Below are 26,223 nucleotides of genomic sequence, written 5' to 3' on the forward strand. Positions count from 1 at the left end.
CAACCCACTGTAATACAGTGTTTACTAGCACAGGGGTTGTCAAACCTATATTTTAAGAACTAAGAATGAATAAATGATAAATAAATAAATGATAAAAAATTCCAAATTGTTTGAGTTCTCTTAGAAAATGTAGTTTTGGAAAAATGCCTTTTTCTAGGTCTAAAGGTTGGTTAAAATTATTTGCTATCGGCTATAAAAGACGTTAACCGATATGGTTTTCTGATTTTTTGGGAGACATCTGATTTCGTTCGAAGCGGTACGTCCTTGTCCGTCAATCGGCGACCAATTTTTTGTCGCCAAAAATGAAACAAAAATTGCAGTATTGCACACGACTCGCAAAAAACAGTAAAAAAATCCATACTAATATTATAAATGCGAAATATCTGTCTATCTGCTACCTTTTCACGGCCCAACAGTTTAACCAATTCTGACAAAATTTGGTCAAAATTTTTATCCTGGAAAGTCAGAGTTCCCACGGGATTCATAAAAACCCATCCGCTTAACCGATTTTTATATTTGGAACCGAGGTAGCTTGCGTCCCTGTAATTGACATAGGCAACTTTTTATCTCGGAAAATCAAACAGTTCCCACGGGATCTAAATCCACGCAGACGAAGTCGCAGGCATCCCAAAGTTTATAATAAAAGAATTTGCCGACAAAAAATCGGTCGTGGACGCAGCGCCTTCCTTATATTATTTGCAGTAATTAGCAGAATAAAACAATCATTTTGTAGGCAAAATATAGTATTTAATGCTGAGTAAAATGCCACTTGGCAAGTACACGCTAGGAGGGGCCCTGCAGCGGCGCGACCAGCTCGCCCGGCTTCTTCATCTTCTGCTTCCTTATCCTGTTCGGTTGCAGCTTCATCTGGAAGGAAATTATAAGCATTACTATTAGCCTTAATTCACACGAGCGCTATAAAAGCGTTGCGTTAGAACCTGGCGTTGGGGGGGTATTAACGTTGTAAGTATTTAAAAAAAAATTGGTTGTCTGTAAAGTCGGTTGACTGACGATAGTTGAACGTGACAACAAAGGCCGATTGTGCTTCTTTGTCGCTCGTTCCGCGCTCTCGCTTGCACTTCAAGCCTTACATGGAACGCCTCAGAGCGAGGTAACGCCGCATGAGTCATGTTTTTTCGTGCGTGCAGCCGGCTATATCGAATTATAAGACGTTGTCACGTCAAAAAGCGTTGTCGTGTGAACAGATTCTTGGGAATGCATTTGTTCTATTTGAACGCTTTTTTAACGGACGTTGAAAAAGCTCTCGTATGAATGATGCCTTAGCGGTTTAACCGACGTCAAAAAAGGAAGAGGTTCTCTATTTGACTGTATGTTTTCTTTTTTTGTATGTTTGTTACGCGATTACTCCGCCAAGTATGAACGGATTTTGATATTTTTAGGGTTCCGTACCTTAAAAGGAAAAACGGAACCCTTATAGGATCACTTTGTTGTCTGTATTTCTGTCTGTCTGTCCGGCCGTCCGTCGTGTCTGTCAAGAAAACCTAAAGGGTACTTCCCGTTGACCTAGAATCATGAAAGGCAGGTAGGTAGGTCTTATAGCACAAGTAAAGGAATAAAACCGAAAAACGTGAATAGTACTGGTACGTACCTTATAGTGCACTTCACGTACATGCCGGTACAGGGAGGAGTACCAGCCAAAAGCAGCACCGCACTGAGCGCATCGGTACGGCGTTTCGCTGGTATGCATAGCCACTATGTGGTACTTCAGCTTTGCTGCGTTCTGGTACGACAGTAATCTGATATTAGTTAATTGATCTATCTATACTAATAAATAAAATGGAAGTGTCTGTCTGTAATTTCGAAATAAATACCTCATATTAACGATACCATAGCTGAACCAGGCGCTTTTAAAAATTTTGTCTGTCTGTCTGTCTGTTTGAACGGGCTAATCTTCAGAACGGCTGAGCCTATTTTGACGGGGCTTTCACAGACAAGTAGAGGATTAGCCAAGGAGGTAACAGAAGCTACTTTTTAACCGACATTCAAAAAAGGAGGAGCTGTGAAGATTTCTGAAAGGATTTGCGTTAATTTTTTTTAATCCATAGAGAATCTTTGCGACATTGTTCCGTAAGGAATTTGGATTCGAAGTCCTTAATCCTGATGCTACAAGGGATCTGACCAATTCACGCGGCTGCGGACATCATCTAGTTACCTATCCATGCTAATATTATAAATGCGAAAGTATGTCTGTCTGTCTGTCTGTCTGCTAACTTTTCACGGCCCAACAGTTTAACCGATTCTGACGAAATTTGGTACAGGGTTAGCTTATATCCCAAGGACGGACATAGGCTACTTTTTACCCCGGAAAATCAAAGAGTTCGCATGGGATTCCTAAATACCCATCCGCTTAATCGATTTGTATGAAAAGTACCGAGGTAGCTTGCGTGAGGTTGATTGACATAGGCTTTTTATCCCGGATAATCAAACAGTTCCCACGGGATCTTTAAAAACCTAAATCCATGCGAAAGAAGTCGCGGGTATCCTCTAGTTAAAAATAATGCTGAGCGCTCACCGGATAAGACTTGCCGCACACGTGGCATAGATTCTCCTTCTTCTCCTTGTTCTTGTGCACGTTCTGCATGTGCACGTACAGGGAGGTGTGGCACTTGAACGGCTGCGACATACAGACAATCATTTTACAAAACCGGCCAAGTGTGAGCCGAATTCGCACACCAAGGGTTCAGTACCATCGGCATCGTACAAAAAAAGATATATCTAACACTTTTATATAGAACACTGCAAGTTAATTTTAGTTTCTAACCCCCGACCCAAAATGCACTCCGCATTCAGTTTTCGGATTTATTCCTTTACTTGTGTTATATAAGAACTACCTACCTGCCAAATTTCATGGTACTAGGTCAACGGGAAGTACCCTATAGGTTTTCTTGACAGACGGACGAACTATTTTTTTTTTTTATTCACTATAGGTAAGCGCTTGACCACAATCACACCTGATGGAAAGTGATGATGTGGTCTGAAATGGGACGCGTTTACCTAGAAGGTGCCTATTCACTCTTGTTTTAAAGATACCCGGATTGTAATTATTTATTAAACTAACAGACAAACAGACAGACAGACAGACAACAAAGTGATCCCATAAGGGTTCCGTTTTTCCTTTGGAGGTACGGAAGCCTAAAATATCTGTGGGCTAGGCCTAATAGTGAGCTGGCTATATGGGTATACCTTGTTGCACAGCTGGCATCGGAACTTGATCTTGTTGAGGTGCTCCCAGTCGATGTGGTCTCGTAGCCGCGTTTTGTTCACGAACTTCTTTCCGCACTCGTTGCACATGAATCTGTCAACCAAATATTATTTGATTAAAAAAAATCGGCCAAGTGTGAGACGGAGTCGCGCACCGAGGGTTCCATAGGGTTCCGGAGGGTACCGTCCGGGTATTTTTTCCGACATTTTGCACGATAAATCAAAATGCATAAAAGTGATCCTATAAGGAGAGATTTATTAGGGACTAGATGATGACTTCGTCCACGTTTATTAAGTTTTCTTGAATCCCGTGGGAACTGTTAATTTTCCGGGACAAAAAGTTGCCTACGGTACGGTCGAAGCGTCCCATTAAAAATCAAGGATATATACAAACGAAAGAATAGTAACCAGGCTACATAAATCTTAATGCTAGGTCCACACTCACGTGAAGTCCTTCTCGGAGACGTGTCGCCGCGACACGCGCAAGTGTTGGCGGAACGTCGCGACGGACGCAAAGCGCTTGTCGCACAGCCCGCAGTGCAGCTCGTTGTTGTCCCGCGCCTTTACACGGGAGGAAAAGAGACATAAATACAATAAAACCGGCCAAGTGCGAGTCGGACTCGCATACTTCACCCGCGTGGATTTCGATTTTTTTTAAAAGTAAACTCTTTGATTTTCCGGGATAAAAAGTAGCCTATGTCCTTCCCCGGGATGTATCCTAAGTCTGTACCACATTTCATTAAAATTGGTTCAGCAGTTGGGCCGTGAAAACGTAGCAGACAGACAGACAGACACACATTTATAATTATTGTATTTTTTTTGTGACATTGTATTTTTTAATTAATTACCTACCATTAAATTAACTCAAAATTGTTATTTACATTTCATAATTTTCATAATTGTTAACAATAGAATTGTAATTGTTTTAATCACCAATGTTATACTTTGCAGCGCCCTGACGGGGCTTCATGTTGTAATAATATTTTTTATGATGAAGACATGAATGCAAATAAAGAAAGAATAAAGAATATAATATTAATAGTATGGAGTATGGATACTGCAAAATAATGACAACATATGTGATTTAGCAAATATCATACAGATGGCGCTTTAGTAATACAACACATTTCAATTATTTTTTGTGCGTTGTAATCACAAATTCACGGTTTTCGGATTTTTTCCTTTACTTGTGCTACAAAACCTATTTATCTGCCAAATTTCATGATTCTAAGTCAACGGGAAGTACCCTATAGGTTTTCTTGACAGATGGACAGACACAATGAAGTGATCCTATAAGGGTTCCTTTGTTCCTTTTGAGGTACGCAACCCTAAAAATCGTGCGAGTCTGACTCGTACACGAAGGCTTTCATACCATCGTGCAAGAAATAACACTTTTTAAATTTTTCATTTTGAAATTTTAATTATTTGTTGTTAAAGAAATACATATTCTGTGAAAATTTCAACTCTACCTATTACGGTTCACGAGATACGGCCCCCTGACAGACAGACAGACGGATAGCGGAGGCTTAGTAATAGGGTTCTCGCTGACACTCTTCGGGTATGACATCCACAAAAAAATAATAAGCTACAGGTGTTCAGTGGTAAATACTCGCCTTATGGCTCCGCATGTGTCGTCCCAGGTTCGATTTCCACTGGTACACTTTGCCGCAGCGCGGACACGGGTATCTGTTTTGTCCTCTGTGCAGCACACTGTCAAAATCAAAATGAAATCAAGTGCGAGTCGGACTCGCGCACCGAGGGTTCCGTACTCGGGTATTTTTTCGATATTTTGCACGATATATCAAAAATATTATACAAAAAAATAAATAAAAATCTGCTTTAGAATGTACAGGTAAAGCCCTTTCATATGATACCCCACTTGGTATAGTGGTCTTACTTTGAAAATATAAACACATTTTAATTTTTATGATGTAACCTCAAATTCATGGTTTTTAGATTTATTCCTTTACTTCTGCTATAAGACTTACCTACCTGCAAAATTTCATGATTCTAGGTCAACGGGAAGTACCCTATAGGTTTTCTTGACAGACACAACGGGCGGACGGACACAGAGACAGACAAAAAAGTGATTCATACGGGTTCTGTTTTTCCTTTTGAGGTATGGAACCCTAAAAAAAAGTGAGTTCCATCTCACTTCAAGTGGTATCTGTAGGTCTTCCTGGAGCTGAACATTTTGCCGCACTCCACGCACTGCGGCTTCTCCGGCAGCGGCTCCTTGCTGCGCGTCCGAGCCACTCCGTTGGCCTTTATCGGCTCCTGAGGACAAACATTTTCTTTCTTAAAAAAAAAAAGAATATTTTTTTTTCTCTCTCGCCTGGCTTTACAAAGATTAGCCAATGTCAAGTTTGTAGTTATTTATAACAAGTTAGTTAAACGATACAAGTATGGACCCCGTCTGTGCAGGCGCTCGCCGACACACGCACGGCACCCCCTTAGAGCGCTTTCCAGTCAGTTTTAACAAAAAAAAAACACTCCGAAAAGGCAGAGCACGCCCGCCAGCCAACACCAACACGACGAAGTCCAAAAGAATATTAGCTATGTTAGTCATGACTAATATTCCCCTTTTCCCATCCAACTAAAGGGCCGGCCACACAGGCCGCGTATGCGTCGCGTCGCGCGTAGACATAGCGCGTAGCATTGCGTTGTAATGTATGGAACTGTATGAGACATGGCATACCGCTTGCGTGGCGTGAACGTTCACGTAGACGTAATGCGTGCAGTTATGTCTACGCATTCACGCGCGTCACAAGCAAGTGTCACGTGTACGTGCGCGCGTGTCAATCGGCTTTAAACGTAAAACTTGTGCCAGGAGGGGGTACGACAATACTGCAACGGGTGGGATTTGAACCGCCGACCTTTCGGAATTCAGTCCGCTCTTTAACCGTTGAGCTATTGAGGTATTTCTCTACAAAGTGTAACCAGAACGCTTGCAAAAACATAGCATTATTATTCTACTACCTTAACACATCCAATGCCATATAAACCTTTTCTTGCAGTTTTAGTGATTTAGTATTTTTCAAACCCGCATTGTATAGCGTGCAAAACTCGGGTCAATGCCCCACCTGCGACGCGGCATTGACTTCAAGTGACATATTTACGTAACGTTCGTTGATAGGTCAACGATGAGCGTCAGTCAAATGTTTTATTTGCAATATATTGTGAGCTTGTAAAAAATACAGGATCTTTGAATTGTACTCTTAATGTCAACTGTTTCTATCAAAAATTAACAGAAAATCTTACTTTTATAGTATGCAGACTGTCTATATGCCTCTCCAACTCTTTCTCTTGTACAAAACTCTCCTCACACTGTACACAGCCAAACTCTCTTTCTGCCTCTGCCAAATTATCTGTTGCATCAAACTCTAAGTCACTGGTTACGTCTAAACTCTCCTTAATTTTGATTGCTTTCTTTTTCTTTATCTTCACTTTCTGTTTTGATTTCTTCTTTGGAGTCTGTAAATTAAAAGAAACTTTTTCATAGACAACTACATGACATAAACCAATACATACATACGTAACTACCTATGCAAAAGTGTGTTTGGTTTATTGGTTTGTGAGTTTTTCCTCCAATCACGTTACAACGGAGCAACGGATTGATGTGATTTTTTGCATGGGTATAGTTAATAAAATGTAAAGTGAAACAGGCTACTTATTACCACAGAATACCCTTTCAAACAAAAAAAAATATATACCGATGAATTGAGAACCTCCTCCTTTTTTGGAAGTCGGTTAAAAATTAAAGAGTTCCAGCAAAAATTTATATTAAAAATCTAAAGACAAGAATCGACAAAGTCGCGGGCAACATCTAGTATGGAATAAATTGCCCAAGGATGTGGTTATGTCAAGCTCTGTTAATCTGCAGCTTGAATAGAATAGAATAGAATAGATTTTTATTCAAATAAACTTTTACAAGTGCTTTTGAATCGTCAAATAATTTACCACTGGTTCGGAATGTTCCTACCGAGAAGAACCAGCAAGAAACTCGGCGGTTGCTCTTTTCAATTGTTCAATTTACAATAATATTCTTCCCTTGATTGCGGTAGAATGACAGTTACAATGTCACGATCGCAATCACCTCTGATTGGTTAACGCTCGCTCACTATTGGCTACGATGCATTGTTGCAAAATGAATACTTTGCTCACTCAGTGAGAAAAAGTGTTCAATTTTTCTTGAGACAACACTTTTTCTCACTGAGTGAGTAAAACAACTTTAAACAGCTTTAGCTCACTGGTTTTAGACAGCAAAGGCATTCTTTTTAACCCCCGACCCAAAAAGAGGGGTGTTATAAGTTTGACGTGTGTATCTGTCTGTGGCATCGTAGCTCCTAAACTAATGAACCGATTTTAATTTAGTTTTTTTTTGTTTGAAAGGTGGTTTGATCGAGTGTTCTTAGCTATAATCCAAGAAAATTGGTTCAGCCGTATGCAAGTTATCAGCTCTTTTCTAGTTACTGTAACCTTTACCTTATAATTTTTTAATTTACACTTGTTATTGAGCTAGTGAGGTGAAAATATAATGAGTGTAAATTCCTCACCTTTTTCTCCTTAACAACCTTGGTCTTCTTATCCAATACCAGGTCATTGACAAAGGTCTCGGGCTCACAGTGGGTGTCGCTGTCGGTGGCCTCGTGCTTCACCTCCCCGTCCGAGGGCTCGTCCTTCACCCCCCTGTCCAACTCCGTCTTCACACTCTCCACCTCCGGGTAGCTGATGCTGTGCAGGAGTTTAGTAGACAGCTGGGATTTGGGGTACTTATGTATTGTGTCCTGGAACAAGGAGGAGGTTCTCATTTCGTCAGAATCTTTTTTTCAAAAAAAAAATTCATTCCTTTTGATGGTCAGAATTGTTACCCGACTGTGGCAAAGCCAAAAGGAAGGGTTATGATTTTAGCAGTCTATGTATATGTATGTATGTATGTTTGTATCCAGATTCTGTGTGTGATGGTTTAGTGAACACTAGGTTTTTAACCAGGTGTAGCATAATTTAATACAGTGTGGATACTAAAAATGGTGAAATAAAAAATTTCCAAAAAAAAAAAAATAGCCACAAACATTAAAAAGTAAAAATTAATTTAATTCATTACCAAATATATGATGTATACAAGAGTTAATGTAGTTCTATATTAACATTTGTTGGAGTCAGTGCCAATGTGGAGTCACAACATGAAGAAATTGAATTGAATTGAATGGTTTGTGTGGCTCATTGGCATCGGCCTACCTGGTGGATGACGCTGAGTAGCTCTGTGTAGCACTCCTTCACCTGAGTCTTGAATCTGTGGAAGCGCCGCAGCACGGCGCCGCACTCCCAGCACACTTGCAAGCACGATGACATCTCTATTGATATCTTGAAGGTAACAAATTCATTCACGGGTCAACATAATTTTTGCATGGTTATAGTTAAAGACCTGTAGATCTAGATGTTATTTTTTGTTCAGGAAAATCAAAAAGTTTCTTTGTGATTTTTAAAAAACTAAATCCACGCGAACAAAGTCACAGGCATCAGCTAGTACTGTACTTATAATAATGTACTTTATAAAGTAAAAACTAGTAAGTACATGATATAGTAATATTCCACTGGTTTCTGCTAGAAAAACTTGAAACTGAGCATTGTAGGCATAAATCAGATATATAGAGAACTAGAGGATGCCCGCCGCTTCGCCCGCAAGGAATTTGGTTTCTTTGAAATCCCGTAGGAACTCTTTGATTTTCCAGGATAGATAGTAGCCTATGTCCTTCCCCGGGAAGTAACCCAAGTCTGTACCAAATTTTTAAAAAATTGGTTCAGTGGTTAAGCTGTGAAAACGTAACAGACATACAGACGGACAGACAGACACACTTTCGCATTTATAATATTATACTAGAGGATGCCCGCGACTTCGTCCGCGTGGATGTAGGTTTTTGAAGATCCCGTATTAACTGTTTGGTTTTCCAGGATAAAAAGTAGCCTATGTCCGTCCCCGGGATCGGTTAAACTGTTGGGCCGTGAAAAGGTAGCAGACAGACAGATAGACAGACAGACACACTTTCGCATTTATAATATTAGTATGGAGGATAAGTTTATATTACTTAATAAGTATGGATATATTTTTGCAACCATCTAAAGCACTACAATACAAGTTCGGTACTTGCTCAAAATCAATAGGCTTAATGTATATAAACTCTTTTACGTTGTAGAGATGTATTTTAGTTCAACTTACTGATATTTCATTCAGAATTTGTGTATAAAGTTGCTGTATATCGCTGCCTTCAATGTAGAACATATTCCTCCCTGCACTCAAACAGGCTGAACATAATTCGTTCATATTTAACTTTTATTAGGTGTTTTTATTATTTTACTAGTAAATAAATGCCGTAATTTGTAAATAATTATCGATTTTAATAATGTTTACAGAACGACAAAGCGTCCCTTTAGCCCTTTCATTGTCAAAAATGTACCTACTCTGTGGTCAAACTCACAGACTAGTAATATGGTCAAAATGACATAAAAAAACAAAAGTATGTCAATGCTACCAATATTTTGACCCAAAAATAAGGGTCTCTGCAAAACGGGGCATGTTTCTAGTCATATGTGTAAAGGTAAATCACAGTTTTAATAGCTGGTTCACACAGGCTGCGTAAACGTAGACGTAGCGCGTCCCATTGCGTTGTTACATTATATTGGAACTGTATGAAACATGGCACAAAGCTTGTGTAAAGCGTGGACGTATGCGCGGGGTGTGTAAGAGGTTTACGCGCGTTACTACTTACTGCGCACGTGTCACGTGTACGTACTTAGTGTGAATCGGCCTTAAATCTAGCGCAATCGTTTATCGTTTTCCGCAGGGATTATGAATGAGTCTAGCAATAAAATACCTGTTATTTTAGTTTTCTAGGGATTTTTCAACTAAAGTGTATTCTAGCAAAATCCTCTCCAAAGTTCTAACTTCTTACCCCGTTAATTATTTATTATTGAACTTGTAAGAAGAATAAGTATTCATTAATCCTAATATTTAAATCCATACTAATATTATAAATGCAAAAGTGTGTGTTTGCTACTTTTTTAACCCATTTTGATGAAATTTAGTACAGAGTTAGATTACATCCCGGGGAAGGACAAAGGCTGCTTTTTATCCCGGAAAATCAAAGAGTTCCCACGGGATTCTTAAAAGCGCATCTGTTAAACCGATTTATGTGAAATTTGGTAACTGTAGAGATGGCTTGTATTCCAGAAAATGATAGTAGCAACTTTTTATCCTGGAAATTCAAAGAGTTCCCACTTTGGACTTCGTCTGTGTTGTGGTGTTGATGTTAGCTGGCGGGCGTGCTCTGCCTTTTTGGTGTTTTTTTTTTTGTTAAAACTGACTGGAAAGAGTTCTAAGAGGGTGCCGTGCGTGTGTCGGCGAATGCCGGCACAGACGGGGTCCATATTTGTATAGTTTTGTTAACTTGTTACGAACACAAAGATATTGGTTACAAATTACTACAAACTTGACATTGGCTAATCTTTGTAAAGCCAGAGAGAGAAAAAAAAGTTTTTTTTTCTTTAAATCTGGCTTTGCTCTGATTAGCCAATGTCAAGTTTGTGATATTTTCAAGCCATTGAATTTATACAAGTATGGACTCCGTCTGCGCCGGCGCCCACCGACATACGCGCGGCGCCCCTTTAGAGCGCTTCCCAGTCAGTTCCACCACCAAAAAACACCAACTAACACAAAAACCAGCCACTCAACAAAAAAAAAAACACTCCAAACAAGCACAGCACGCGCGCCAGCAAACGCCATCGCAGACGAAGTCCAAAAAAAAAAAAAAGAGTTCTCACAGGATTAAAAAAAAAACTAAACCCACGCAGACGAAGTCGCGGGTAGTCAGAAATAAAACAACCAAAACTTTTAAAACTGTATCTTGTATTTTTACTACTTTTCAACTCTGACACATTTGGTGCATTTTGGGTTGTACACGATCTCTTAACATTGACAGGTTTAAATATGCTATCCTTTTCACAATTTAACCTTCAGAAAAGGATAGCACATTAAACCTGTCAATCTAGGTATAGTCCATACAAAATGACTTTTTACGCGCCATTTTAACTCTATTGGTCAACACAACAGTCATGTCAAAAGTATGGTTCACCTTTAAGGTGGAAGCGAAGGGCCTGCCCGTAAAATTCAAATTTAATTTGGTTTTTCGCAATTTGTAAACTAATACGACAACGTAGGCTTATGCTATTTTAATTGCGACAATGGCAGCATCATCCTCACAGGTTTATATAAAAAATTTTACTTAAAAGGGTCCAGTATAAGAAATTAATTCTAGTATAGACTATTCTCACAAATTAGTCGAGTTATGAGTATACAGATTATAAAGAGCTCTATAAATCCCAGCCTCAGATTATGAAGACAAAGCACCCTATTCTTATTTTTCTTTCGTCACTGTATCTTTTTCTTTATTTTTCTTATGTTTTTTCTTTTTCTTTTTGGTCGGATCTTTTTTCTTATTCATGTCATTGTACTTGAGTAATCTTTTATACATTTTCAGCAACTGTTTCGCGTCTTTTTCCATTTCCTTCGTAACTTGTTTGATTCCTACTTGTACATCTTTACCTTCTTTGTTTTCATCTTCTAGATCAGTCTCTTTTGGTACTTCTGGCACTACAGGATCGACATATTTGGTAGAACCTTGCAATGTATTGAAATGTTCAATGGAACCTTCTACGAATTCACTTATCTCTGCCAACACTTCTTTATCACCTTCTGCATCACTTTCTGTAACTTGTTCTATCTTCTTTTTAGATTCTTCTAGCTTTCTTTTTAGTTCTTTATTCTTTTTCCTCAAAGCATTTAGTATATTTGACGTAGTTAGTACTCTCTTAACTTTTTTGCTGCCTAAATAACGATCGCGCCACGATATATTTTCTGTTTCGTCATTAGTTTTACTGTCCTGTAAACTGGTCTCGTTTTCTCCATTTTCGTCATTCTCGTCTTCTCCTTCTTCTTCATTTATAACAATTACATCGTCGTTGTTTATTTCATCTATTTTTGCCGATAAAGCGGCAATTTCGGCGGCCGTCGGTTCTTTTGACACCGAAATACCTTCGACTTCATAACACGAAGAGTCATCGGAAATTTCGAGAATCTCATAAATATCATCGTCGTCATCATCTAAAGACACTATATCATCACAAACTAGTATATCTTTTTCTTGAGGATCATCAAATACAGTCTCAATTTCTTTATCTTGTTGATCAATTTCTATATCTTCTGGTATCACTACTATATCTTCTTCTTTATTTTTATCGTGAATGTTGACAACTGTAGAGTTTCTTTCTGGTTCCTCTTCAAGTTCTTTTCGAATCACGACTACATTCTCTTCTTCTCTAAAAAAGTTTTGATCAGCACCCTCACGAAAATCCGACTTGGATTTCTTAGATTTCTTTTCCTTTTTAGATTTCTTCTCTTTCTTTTTCTTCTTTTTACGCTTGTCACCTTCATCATCTGACACACAAACCACTTCTGACTTTTCAGGTGACTTGGTGTTATTGATCTGTGTTTCTTGTTCTTCATTTTCTGTAATCTCTCCTTCTGATAAATCTTTGTTTGTGTCTGTTATTTCACCTTCCTCTATGGACTCTATACTTTCATTTTTATCTGAGCCTCTTATTTCACCCTCATTAGCTTTCTCCTCTGTCCTTTTTATTTGTTTAGTGTTTTTTGTATTTTGACTACCAATTTCACTACTTGATTCGGAATTATCATTTCCAACTCTGACAATAACAGATCTCATAGTTTGTTGAGTTTCTTTTGATTCAGATTCTTTAAAATTGTCATTTTTTACTTGAATAATAATAGTCTGTATTGCTTGATGTTTTTCCTTTTGACTCTCAACTATTGTATTAACTTCTTCTGTACTTTCACAAGTTTCGACTTCCATATTTGGACTTTTACTAGTATCGATTTCAATAATTGAACTTTTAATCACATCCTGGTCAACATTCAAACTTTTATCTTGAGTACCATTTTCAGTAGTGTCTTTAGGAGGATTAAGTATAGAACTGTTATCACTAAGACTAGATTCTTTTACATTGTTATCAGAATCATTAGTGTCTTTAAGAGTATTTTGTACAGGACTCGTGGATTTTTCATTACTATCAGTATCTTCAGTTTCTTTCGGGGCAATTTCAGGCTGCAGATCTTCTATTATGATTGCTTCTTTACTTTCCTTACTAACATTAGTTTCTTCTTGTTCATCGACTTCAGGAACATACATTTCTTTGTCACTTGTTTTATCTACTTCAGGTTGTGCGCTTACTTCCTCTACTGTCACGGGTATGTTATTTTCTTCACAATTCACATTATTTTTATCATTTGCCTTACTATCATTTTGACTATTTGTATTATTAATATCTTTTTTTTGACTAATTACAGTCGAATCTTGTGACGTATCATTTTCTGATTCACTTTCTGAACTACTTTCCGAGTCTTCGCTAGAACTGGTGAAGTTTTCATAGTTTTTTCTGTCAAAATCTTCTAAAAGGTCCATTTTCTCTGTATCAGATAACTGTAATGTTATTTCATCATGGTCTTCCTCTTTGTCTGACTTCTTATCCTTTTTCTTCTGCTTCTTTTTCTGTTTGGGTTTATTATTACCTGGCTTAGATTGCACTTTATTAACTTCAGATGCTGTGGTTTTTTCTTGTGTATCTGTTTTAGTAGTATTCTCTTTACTAGTACTGGCTTTTGCTTTCGAAGCAGTATCTGTGTTACTAGCTTTTGATCTATTAGTAGTATCTTGGCTACTGTCTTTTGGTTTTGATACTTCACTAGTGTTACTAGTAACATTTGTGGTGATATTTTTGTTTCGATTTAATACAATTTTCTTCTGTTTTGTCTGGGGTACTGTTACAATTAAATTGTTTATTCTTTTTGTCACTGTTTTTGAATTGCCTGGTGTTTGGTCTTTGCTCGGAGAAGGAGCCTTAACTGTGAAAATAAAACGAAAATAAGATTAAATAAATTCATTTTCGTTTTTGAATGAACTAAAAGAGAACATTCAAGTAACATTAATATTTTAAATTTCTTTGGAGATATCAAATTAAAAAGTTCTGCTACAATGCAACATCATGATCATCATTTGTGAATGTGATGATTGTGGTCATCTCTGACTGGCTAATACTATCTCACTATTGGCTATAATGTACAGTTACAGCAAGAATACCATAAATTCAGCCAATCGTAACAATAGCGATTGAAGCTATATGATAGTGAGTTTTGTGTTAAAATAGCAGTTCTCACCGGGCAAGTCTTCAATATTGGGCTTCTCATCCTCACTGCTGATCTCCACCACCTCAGCCGGTTCCTCTTTGATCTCCACCTCGTCTTCTGATGTCTCATCTTTAGTTTTTGACTCGGTTTGCTGTGGTTGTGCTGGTGCTGCTGAATTAAAAATATTTTTTAATTGAATTTAACTAATTTTGACATAGAAACTGATAGACTTTGGGGTCCCAATATGCCAGAATGGTAACCTTGCACCGTAAATAGCAGCGTTGGATCACCCCCTCATTTGATGGATAGATAACATCATCAGAAGCTGCTGGACAGGAATTTTAAGCTAAATGAAACGACGCTGCATCTCTGCTCTTAGCACCTTAGCTGTGTGCAGTGCACTTTAGACTTTTTATATAATCTGATATTTTTATAAGGCTTTCATAGGTGACCTATGTACCAGCCACATTGTTACACACAAACATGAGCCCTGATGATAGCTCAATGGTTGAGGAGTGGACTGAATTCCGAAAGATCGGCGGTTTAAACCCCACCTTTACGCTTGATTGGAGGGAAAAGGGGAGTATTAGTCATGATTAGCGTGGCTAATAGTCTTTAAAAAAAAATTATAGCTCAATCTAAAACTGTAACAATTTGAGAGAATCTGACTGAAATAACTGTAACAATCCAACAAACTCATACACTTTCATTGCCTAAAAACTCAAAGTTTGCTTAAAACACCTTACTCATAGCTTTAGTTTTAAGTTTACGTAGTTAATTATCACCACTAAATCATTTTACAATAACAATTCTGACCATCAAAAGGAGTACAATAGTACCTACTTTGGATAAAAAAATTGGTTGTCTGTAAAGTCGGTTTACTGACGATAGTTGAACGTGACAACAAAGGCCGATTGTGCTTCTTTGTCGCTCGTTCCGCGCTCTCGCTTGCACTTCAAGCCTTACATGGAACGCCTCAGAGCGAGGTAACGCCGCATGAGTCATGTTTTTTCGTGCGTGCAGCCGGCTCTATCGAATTATAAGACGTTGTCACGTCAAAAAGTTAGAGTTTACCATGAGAATTATCTTGCTGTAGCTGGGCTCTAATGGCTCGGGCTCTGGCTTGCAGCTCCAACAGTTCCAGCACAGTGAGCCCAGCTCGGCTGGCTTTGGAGCGCTCCTCCTCTTCATTTCTGACTTCCTGGTCACCCTTGTCACTGGTTTTGGAGTTCTTGCGTTTGTGTTTATTCTTGGATTTGTGTTTTTTGTGCTTGTGCTGAATGAAGAAAACATAATTTTGAAACCCATCAGTGTGTTTTTTTTTAAGTGGGACAGTATGTGGAAATATAAGGTAGTATAAGGAAACAGCCTTAAGAACTTTTATTTATTTAAAAATGGTTTTCATAAAAATCAATGAAGTTGACTAATTTTTTTAATGCTGATCGACTCAGTCTGTATAGAAAAAAAAATTGGTACAACAGAAGTTGGTCAAATATAAGTAAATATTTTTCATACAAAGAAATCTAAGTGTGAACAAAGTGATGGGCGTCAGCTGAGTAAAAACTATACTTACCTTTTTTTTGGAACTGTGCTGGCTCAAAATTTCATCATCTGAGGATATGCTATCCAAAGAAATGGTCTCCATATGCTCCGAGCTGGAGGACTCAGTGTCAGTGGGAGGCTCCGCTCCGTCCAGGATAGCACACAGGCGCTTGGAGCTTATGCCCAGCAACTGCAATCAAATACCAACTACTATTATTGCTTTTTTCAAAAGGAAAGTCAAAGTCAAAATCATTTATTCAATGTAGGTATATTGTGCACCTTTTATATGTCAGATTTATTAGATTTCAAAGATGATATAGTGGTGATAATTAAGAACAGAAAAAAGGAATCATTTTTTCAGTTCTTAGAAAAAAAGACAGACAAAATAAATGAACAAGGAAGTGATCCTATACTTCCTTGTTCATATAATATGTCTTTCTTTTTTGTTAGGAACATAATGAGATAAGCTCCTCTCTAAAGATACACAGTACCGGTTCCAATCCAAAGTGTCAAAATTTATGATAAAATCCCAGACTAAATAAAAGCAATGGGTCATAATATTATAGCATTTTTTTTTCGCTTCCAATATGTCCATTTACGATCGGCCCTCCGGCCATAATCAGATAGTGAGTGGTGAGTTGTGAAAATGTGTTAGTTAAGAGGGCATTCCAATAAATGTCCTCCTTATTTGTGCTGCAAATTATCATCTTTCGCCCAATCCTAATATATGCCAATAGCATTTATTGAGTAAGCTTTTTCAAAGGTAATATGGTGCCCATCTTTTCACTCATCTAAAAATTGCTGTGCCCTATTGGGCTGGGCACAATTAGAATATTAGGTTTGAAAGTTTTATCCTGTGTATGTTTATATTATAGGTTATTATGAGTTATATATTTATATAAGTCACCTCCTCAGTGCATAGCTCCTGTAAATCATCAACGGAGATATGGTGGACGCATTCCGGCGCCATAGCCTTAAGCTCCTTCGGTTTGATCACTGAAAACACTTGGTGCATCAGCTCCACCCTGTCGTGGATGTAGTACGCCAGATCGTGCTCTTCCTGATCGCGGAAACGAGACGTGGACGTTTCCGGCATCTCTTGCTTTATCTTGTGCCGCTTTACACGCTTCATTTCTGTTTAAAACACTTACTTTCTTTAAATAATTAAAATCGACAATTTATAAAAGCATTCAAGTTATGTTTACTTCTTATCAATAGAGTTATAATGCGAATGAATTGAAAAAATATGTTATTTAGCTCAGAAAATAAGATGACGTTCGGCTTTTTTATTTAGTAGGGTAATAATCACAGATGCAAAATGCTGCGTTCAATACGGCAAAAATCGATAAATAATTTTCGGTGCAAAAACTTCTTATATGAAGAGTCATAGAGAAGAAAAGAAGAAACTTCTTAAATGGTTTCCATAAAAATATTTAACTATGATTAAATCAATCTTGATAAAGTCAGAATTTAGTTGAAATCCAAATAGTTGAATTAATAAAAATACTGGAAATATAAAAATTGGAATGTGAAATTGGAATTAAAGTATAAAACTGATCCAAGGGCAAAATGCCTCTGGAAGATTTAGTGAACGCTTATTTTGATAGAGCCCTACAGACAGCGTTCCAAAGATTCCTACAGCATTTGTGTCCAAGGATAACCACCATACTTTTGCTCAAAATTACTGCAAAAGAAAATCCATCGATGAAATATTTTATGGGCAGATAAAAAATCTTTTGAACGCATTTTAAATTTTCGCGGTTTTAAGGACAAAATGGCTGTCGAAAAATTATTAGAAAATGACGATTTTGTTATTGTAAATAAACCGTACGACATGTATATCAATTCAAATAACGAAAATGAAAAGGTAAGTAAAGCTTTGTATTCATAGATATGTTTTGTATTCATCAGGGTACTTTATTAGTAACAAGGAACATACTACTCTATTGCGAGAGTAACAAAGTTGGAAATATTTTGTTGTTGTTGTTGTTTATTTTAGTGGCTTTTTATTGTGCCACACAGAACAATTATTCACTTCGCCAAAGACGCGTTGTTTGGAGAAAACACAAAGGAGGTTTTGGTTTATTTTTTTATTTGACGTTGACATTTGACAATCAAATCCAATTAATTGTAGTGATGTACAAAGCCATCTATGAACTCTGGTGCAGAGAATCGATTCTTAAAATAATTTTAAATTAATAGATTGTAATAGTAATGTATTTTTTTAAACGATAGTTTTTTATAGCATTTAAATATGATTATGATTTTTTAAAATGTATGTAATAAAACAAAAACTCAGCTATTATGTATATTATTTTTATCTGTATTTTAGAATACTGTAACTTGCCACATCGCGTCACATGATTCCCACCTTTCCACGTCAACGAGCCCACTATACTTTGTGCATCGCCTCGACTACTCCACCAGTGGGATACTTTGCATAGCTAAGAATAAGACAGCCGCCGGTCGCGCTGGGAAACTGTTCGAGAAGCGACTTACTAGCAAATATTATTTAGCTATCGTCAGAGGACATATTTTGAACTTTGAGTTAGCTGATATACGTTATGCTGTGGGTAAGTGTTTTTTACGCAAACCAAAAGCTCCATTTGCTATAATCCGCTAAACCAACTCTGTCTCTGTCATACAAGTCTGTATCGCAATTTTGCCTTCCGCAAAATAATGCCTGCTTCTATACAATATTTTTTATACGATAACATGTATAGAATACAAATACTTTTATTTAAATTAACTTTTACAAGTAACTACTTTGAATCATTAAATGCATCTAGCAATGTTTCGGAATATCTTTCCAAAAATAACCAGCAAGAAACTCGGTGGTTGTCCTTTTCAAAGATTTGATTTACAATATTGAGTTGAGAGTGTCCCGACTCTAACGACTTTTTTAAACCAGGTGTGGATCCGTCACCTCAAAGCTCTCACAAGATGTCGCCAGTAATAAGCTCAGCCAGTTTGAGCAACGAGCCGCGCACGGCGCATACCCGACTTCTGGTATTGGAGACTGGCACCTACTGTGGAGATCCCGTCACTGTGGTGCTACTGAAACCCATCACAGGTTAGTAGAACTACATCTTCTAGATATATATTGACATCACCTCGCTTTGCATTGTACAGTAGCGTTCACAGGATTTAAAGCCAGGGTAAGCATTAAGGTATGAACTTATTTTCTGGCGGGTCATAGTGGAGAATAAGTGTTTATTTATCACAACTAGGGTAGGCAGTACTTTTCTCTATGAGCCTCTATGCACTGCACGCCTCTAACTGTAGCTACAGGCTCTAGCATTATCATTGTAAACTGGCAGGTGATATTTCAGGTATTGCTTGATCTGGTGGGAAGCTACAACTCAGTGATAATCACTGAATGTAAGTCATCAAGCTTATTTGACATTTTATTTTTCAAAACGCAAATATTTCTATGAACATATAGTTTGTAGTATATTGTATAATATCTGGTTTGTAGTACTGCAACTTACAAGGTACTTATTGATATAATCTATGATACCTACCTAGATGACCTACCTACCTACCTACCTAGATGTTAACATGTAAAATTCAAAGTAACTAGCTACTATTGTACTCCTTTTGATGGTCTGAATTATTAGATTTACGTAAACTCCCAAGTTAACCCGTTTCCATCTTAGTATCATCACTTACCAGCAGCAGAGTTTACAGTCAGAGGCTAACTTGTATCTGAATATAAAAAAAAACTTAAAACTTAAGCTACGAGGGTTCCGAACGCGCCCAAGTTTGAGAAGAGCCCACAACAAACTCAGCCGCGTATACATTAATTTAATAATTTAATTTAACTTAACAGGTCGTCGTCACCAATTACGAGTGCACTGTAGCGCCATCGGTCACACGATCCTCGGCGACTACACATACACCAACAGAGTAGACAGCTCTCCGCACAGAATGTTCCTACATGCTACCAGGTGAGCTTGTTGCAATATCGAATAATCGTCGGATTTGAATTGAATTGTAGTACGTAGTTAGTCTTATTTTGCAAAAAAACGGCACAGAGTGAGCCGGATTCTGGACGAAGGGTTCCGTACCATCGTGCAAAATAATTACAATTTTTTTCGTGATGTAAGCACAAATTTTCGGATTTTCCCTTTATTCATGCTATAAGACATACCTGTCTGCCAAATTTCATGATTCTAGGTCAACGGGAAGTAGGTACCCTGTAGGTTTTTTGACAGACACGATAGACAGAAATACAACAAAGTGCCTCATTCGTACGAGAGCTTTTACGGACGTTCAAATAGAACAAATGCATTCCCAAGTAAGTATCTGTTCATATGTCAACGCTTTTTTATCGCGCACTGTTGTATTTTCAGCGCAAAGCCGGGTTTTAACGCAACGCTTTTTTAGTGCTCTTGTGAATTAGGGCTAATGGTTCCTTTTTTTTTTTGAGGTACGGAAACCCTAAAAATGTACAGTTCAATTGCCGTATGAACATGGTCTTAAAAGTTATATTTATTTCTCAGATTAATACTACCGTTTGAGCAAGACCCACTGGACATTCAGACCTCAGAACCATTCTTCACAGACCCGGAGCTCAGTGGTAAATGGAAGCCAGGGAAGACGTGCTACAAGTACAGCACGCCGGCGGACTTCACCGCCGCTTGTGACGTCATCGACCGCAGCTACACCGTGGGCGTCAAGTGTGAGGAGTTCTGTTTTAAACAATAAACGTGTACAATGCGACGTATTGGTTTCATTTATTAACCCCCGACCCAAAAAGAGGGGTGTTATAAGTTTGACGCGTGTATCTGTGTACCTGTCTGTCTGTCTGTGTATCTGTGTGTCTGTCTGTGGCATCGTAGTTCCTAAACTAATGAACCGATTTTAATTTAGTTTTTTTTTGTTTAAAAGGTGGCTTGATCGAGAGTGTTCTTAGCTATAATCCAAGAAAATCGGTTCAGCCGTTTGAAAGTTTTCAGCTCTTTTCTAGTTCTTACTGTAACCTTCACTTGTCGGGGGTGTTATAATTAAATTTACACTTGTTTATTTAATAACTAGCGACCCGCCCCAGCTTCGCACGGGTGGACATTTTTTTTTCTATTTTCTGGGATAAAATATAGCCTATACGGATTCGGAAGAATCCCTCTAAGTAACTAATGGTAAAAGAAATTTTGAAATCGGTCCAGTAGTTTTTGAGCCTATTCAATACAAACATACAAAAATACAAAGGTTTCCTCTTTATAATTATTAGTATAGAAGACAGCTGCAATTCTCACCTGCAGAGTGAAGTAAGCGTGCCAAGGTGCAGCGTAGATAGCACGGTCTTTTTTTTTTTATTTGTACCAGAAAGTTGTAACAATAAAAATAAAAATAAAGAAAAAGTGGTCTTTTGTGTTTTACTTGATCAATTTGAATGGTGTTTTAACGATAAATTAAGATATCGATATATTATAGAGTTCTGATTATGAATCGATTTATGAAACTGGTAGATGAGTATAGAAACGAGTACAACCCTAAATTATTAACTTCGAGAAAAAATGTCAATGTCAATTGTCAAAGTCAATAATTCAAAAAAATTGGCGAATGAAAAAATGAAAACAAAATTCGCAGTGTTGTGAATTGGCTGTATTATTTAAATTTTTCATAAACATTAAACTGTTCATTATTACCACTAAAGGTTTAGACCATCATTAATTTATAGTTATTAAACTACTTTTGTTTATCGTTTCTCAACCGTGGGTATGGTGGTCCATTTGGAGGCTTTGAATGAGGCTCGAAATTCTGAAAAAAGTTATTCTCAAAGCTTATAATTCTTAAAGATCTGAAAATTGATAAATTCTAAAAGCTATAGGTATATAAGAAAATGTACTACCTACTCGAATGTTAGTATGTAATCAAAAACTGGTGATTATTCTGTTGCAAGAATTTCTTTAATGTGTAAGAAAATAATTAAACAGTCTATTAAATAGAATGGTACAAACATGCTACATATGTAAATGGAGAGCAGACAAGTTACCCCGGAGGTCATTTCATAAGTGAGTTTTTTTTTTCTTCATATCTCTGTCATCTGCGATCAATAGGACAATGAACAGATTTGAGGACTGTAAATGTTTAACAGTTGAGGCTTTGCTCATCCAGCGATGTGACATCCCTCCAAGATGAAGTATTACTATATGCTGGCCAATCTTGTCCTCTTAAGGCGGAACATGCTGTAAGTGGCATCCAGAAGTTGGACTGCTAGGCTGTTTTTGTGACCCTCAAGTCTCTGTTTGTAGGTCTCAAGTGACCTGTCTATTTCCTCCTTTACTGTGGGGATTTCTGTGTTTGCATGCACTTCACTGTTTTTTGTGAACCATCATGTGTTTCATAAGTGACTAGCATAGTTATTTGTAAGCCAAGGCCGCAAAGTTGTTAGTTGTATTGAATTCCGAGCCAGTGTTTGTGCCAGCGAAGGGCTAAGAGCTCGTTCACACAGGCTGCGTACTTAAGTGTAGATGTAGCATGTACCATTGCGTTGCAATTTGTGGAACTGTATGAAACATGGCACACCGCTTTCGTAAAGCGTGGACGTATGCGTAACCCGGTGTGTAAGGGGTTTACGCGCATCACTACGCACGTGTCACGTGTACGTGCTGCATACGCAATTGGTGTGAATCGGCCATTAAGGTTGAACCTCACAACACCTCAAGGCTTTTCTTTCCAGGTTCCCATACGACGAGGCTGAGAAACAGAAATGGCTAGACATCATAGGCAAGAGTAACGTGTCGCTGGGCAAGCGCACCTCCATCTGCTCCATACACTTCGACAAGACCTGCTTCCGCTACGGCCTGGTCAACGGCCGCGAGCTGCTGAGGCAGGGCAGCCTGCCCACCATACAGCTCACCAGGCCACCAGGTAAGCCACTTAAAAAAAAGAAGAATATTAGCCATGCTAATCATGACTAACAATCCCCTTTCCCCTCCAATTAAGCGTAAAGCTTGTGCCAGGAGTGGGTACGACAATAGTGCAACGGGTGGGGTTAGAACCGCCGACCTTTCGAAATTCAGTCCGCTTCTCAACTGTTAAGCTATCGAGGCTTCTCATTTATTCATTGTAGGGCACACACTTGACCACAGTCACACCTGATGGAAAGTGATGATGCAGGCTAAAATGGAGCACCAATGATATTCGCTCTTTACTTAAAATTATATTAAAAGTGGAGGGAAAACTAATGCTGGAAGGTTTTACATCACACCAATATAATAAAGGCGAAAGTTTGTCTGGATGTGTGTGTGTATGTTTGTTACTCTTTTACGCAAAAACTACTGAACGGATTGGGCTGAAATTTGGAATGGAGATAGATTATACCCAGAATTAATACATAAGCTACTTTTTATCCTAGAAAATCAATGAGTTTGAAAAAACCTATATTAACGCGAACGCAGTCGCGGGCATCAGCTAGTATTTCATATCAAACACACTGTGCTCAGTAGTGGCTGAATGGTTGATGATGTGAATTTCAGAGGTGGATCCATACGAAGACTTGTACAACATGCACCAAGTGGACGTGGACATCAAGATTGAGCCTCACAGCCCTGAAGACTGGACGGAGGGCATCGGCGCCAACGTACACACGGACAGTGATGTACCGGGTACTGACCAAGGAGGAGTTATGGACAGGTAAATGTTATTTTGACTGTATAGACTAATCACACTATCACACTTCACACTATCACTCTTCACTCAAATATCATAAAGGCGAAAGTTTGTGTGTATGTGTGTGTATGTTTGTTACTCCTTAATCCGAAATTTGGAATGGAGATAGATAATATCCTGGATTAGCACATAGGCTACTTTTTTATCTAGTACTTGTATAAGTTTAGAATAAGACCACTGTATGTAGCCGATGCCCGCGACTTTGTCTGCGTAAATTTATTGAAAATCTTGTGGGAACTCTTTGATTTTCCGGAAAAAAAAGTTGTCAATATCAGGGATGCAAGCTACCTCTGTACCCATATAAATCGGTTTAACGGATAGGCCTTTAAGAATCCCGTGGGAACTCTTTGATTTTACGAGATAAAAGTAGCCTACGCGGTACCGAATTTGATCAAAATCTGTTAAACTGTTGGGCTGTGAAAAGCTAGCAGACAAACAGATACACTTTCGCATTTATAATATTAGTATGGATAGTAAAAAGGTTGAACTGACTGACTGATCTCACAGCTCAAACTACTCTTAATCTTACAACAGAGGAACTGGTGATGCGTTGGCGGCCTTTTAGGAATTTGTAGGTCCGCCCCTTGAATAACCCCATAGTTTTTCTTATATATTTTATTTTTAATCAATTTTAATATTTTTTTCAGCATGCACCAAAAAATAAAGACCAAAAACGATGAATCTTTTGAAAACTCATCGTGTAAATCTATCATTATAGAAGTGCCCCAGACTTCGAATACGAAAAACAAATCCAATGCAAAGAATAAACAAAATAGTGGAAAAATTATAAAAATGGATGTTTCTAAACGAAAGGAGTTTCTTAAAAAGCAATCTTTGATAAGAATGTTGGTAGAGAGATTGAGAAGAGATCACATTAAACTGAAGAACTATATTCAGAGCTTAGAAGAGAGACAGAAGACTAGCAGAAAAAGGAAGAGAAAGAATCTTGAAGAAAATAGCAATGAAATTGTATAAGTACACGTATTTAGGTATATTATAGTATTGTATAACTTATTATTAATAATAATATGTAATTATTATTAAGTGTTGATTAAATATAAGAAAAAAATTGACCTTTGATTTTTTATAAATACTGAACCTTTATCTCATCTGACTTAAAACTCAGTCTAAATTAGAGATGTGCCGAGTACCGAATTTTATTCGGTTTTTAGGAACTTTGCACACCGCGTTTTTTAAACGCGCCGTTGACGTGCGTTTTAGAAATGTACGTCGACGGCGCGCTTTTATCCTACAGAGCAGTTTGTTGGCTTTTGTATCGATATACACGCGTGTTAGCATCGCGTTTGTATCGATTCAAACGCGCGACACCGGCGCGTCTGTATCGACACACACGCACGAATGCATCGTGTCTGTATCGCTACACACGGCCGTTTGCATCGCGTCTGTATCGCTACACACGCGTGCCTGTATCGATTCAAAGGCGTGTTAGAATTTATACAGGTGTGCAAAGGTCTACAGGCTGCGTCTGAATCGCGTGCGTATCACGACTGTATCGCTACAAATGCGCGTCAACGGCGCATTTAAAAATCGTGGTGTCGATAGGCTCTACTTTCGCCAAACCGAGTACTCGGCCGAATAACTCGGTTCAGGTTTAAGTAGATTAGAGGCGCGCTGCAAATATCACCACAAGACCAAGTGTGGTGAGCAAAACATAATACCTCATTTTTTGGAATACTTAGCACGAATATTTTTATATGCACCTGCAATCACTATTTACAGCAATTGACTGTTCCTAGGAGAAGGGAACGTGTATGAGGAGAACAAGTGTAAATTAATTTATAACACCCCCGACAAGTGAAGGTTACAGTAACTAGAAAAGAGCTGATAACTTTCAAACGGCTGAACCGGTTTTCTTGGATTATAGCTAAGAACACTCTCTATCAAGCCACCTTTCGAACAAAAAAAAACTAAATTAAAATCGGTTCATTAGTTTAGGAGCTACGATGCCAGACGGATACACACGTCAATCTTATAACACCCCTCTTTTTGGGCCGGGGGTTAAAAATACACCTGTTAGGGCTAATTCGCACGAGTTTTTACGGACGTTAAAAAAGCGTTCAAATAGAACAAATGCATTCCCAAGTACCTGTTCACACGTCAACGCTTTTTTATCGCGCACTTTGTATTGTCAGCGCAAGCCGGGTTTTAACGCAACGCTCGTGCGAAATAGGGCATATAGTTGAGTATCTTAATCAAATAGGAAGGCTATAAGCGTTGTACAGTGCAGTGTTTAAACTATTGTACGGGTGCTGTGTCTGTGTGCTCGACCGTAGCAATAGGGAAATTTCCCAACCAAGCGGTGTCGTACTCGGTAGCGCCAGCTGGGCCGACGGTTATGCGTTGAAACTTCTATATATAGTCCAATTTGGTAAACGCTCTGTCAATGCGATTGAAAGTTGCGTGTTTCTCCTTGAGTTTTTCGATTAAGCTACCCGTGCTGCCATCTAGGCCGTAGGTCGTGTATCGAGAGTTGTTGATTGATTGAGTATAGAAGCGACATCTTC

The 26,223-nt window shown here is 38.2% G+C and overlaps 3 protein-coding genes across 3 annotated transcripts; 2 read left to right on the forward strand and 1 right to left on the reverse strand.

Annotated features, from left to right (window-relative positions):
* Window positions 1–714: 714 nt before the first annotated feature.
* LOC123879332 (dentin sialophosphoprotein-like) lies at window positions 715–17,247 on the reverse strand. The gene is made up of 16 exons (XM_045926978.1): window positions 16,929–17,247; window positions 16,053–16,211; window positions 15,554–15,755; window positions 14,510–14,650; window positions 11,637–14,197; window positions 9,440–9,553; window positions 8,461–8,586; window positions 7,779–8,009; window positions 6,484–6,696; window positions 5,378–5,499; window positions 4,836–4,932; window positions 3,668–3,783; window positions 3,205–3,316; window positions 2,534–2,635; window positions 1,610–1,741; window positions 715–867 (listed from the first exon to the last, which is right to left on the reverse strand). Exons 1-16 carry the CDS (start codon window positions 17,151–17,153, stop codon window positions 784–786), a joined length of 4,737 nt encoding a protein of 1,578 aa, XP_045782934.1. The 5' UTR covers window positions 17,154–17,247; the 3' UTR covers window positions 715–783.
* Window positions 17,248–17,434: 187 nt separating this feature from the next.
* LOC123879364 (RNA pseudouridylate synthase domain-containing protein 1-like) lies at window positions 17,435–20,746 on the forward strand. The gene is made up of 5 exons (XM_045927031.1): window positions 17,435–17,888; window positions 18,354–18,594; window positions 18,933–19,094; window positions 19,854–19,971; window positions 20,527–20,746. The coding sequence occupies exons 1-5, from the start codon at window positions 17,796–17,798 to the stop codon at window positions 20,729–20,731; spliced, it is 819 nt and encodes a 272-aa protein (XP_045782987.1). The 5' UTR covers window positions 17,435–17,795; the 3' UTR covers window positions 20,732–20,746.
* An 802-nt stretch (window positions 20,747–21,548) lies between these two features.
* On the forward strand, window positions 21,549–24,723 carry LOC123879365. The gene is made up of 4 exons (XM_045927032.1): window positions 21,549–22,038; window positions 22,707–22,897; window positions 23,506–23,662; window positions 24,346–24,723. The coding sequence occupies exons 1-4, from the start codon at window positions 21,974–21,976 to the stop codon at window positions 24,671–24,673; spliced, it is 741 nt and encodes a 246-aa protein (XP_045782988.1). The 5' UTR covers window positions 21,549–21,973; the 3' UTR covers window positions 24,674–24,723.
* Window positions 24,724–26,223: the final 1,500 nt, after the last annotated feature.

Source organism: Maniola jurtina, chromosome 28, assembly GCF_905333055.1.
Source record: "Maniola jurtina chromosome 28, ilManJurt1.1, whole genome shotgun sequence".
Lineage (NCBI taxonomy): Eukaryota > Metazoa > Arthropoda > Insecta > Lepidoptera > Nymphalidae > Maniola > Maniola jurtina.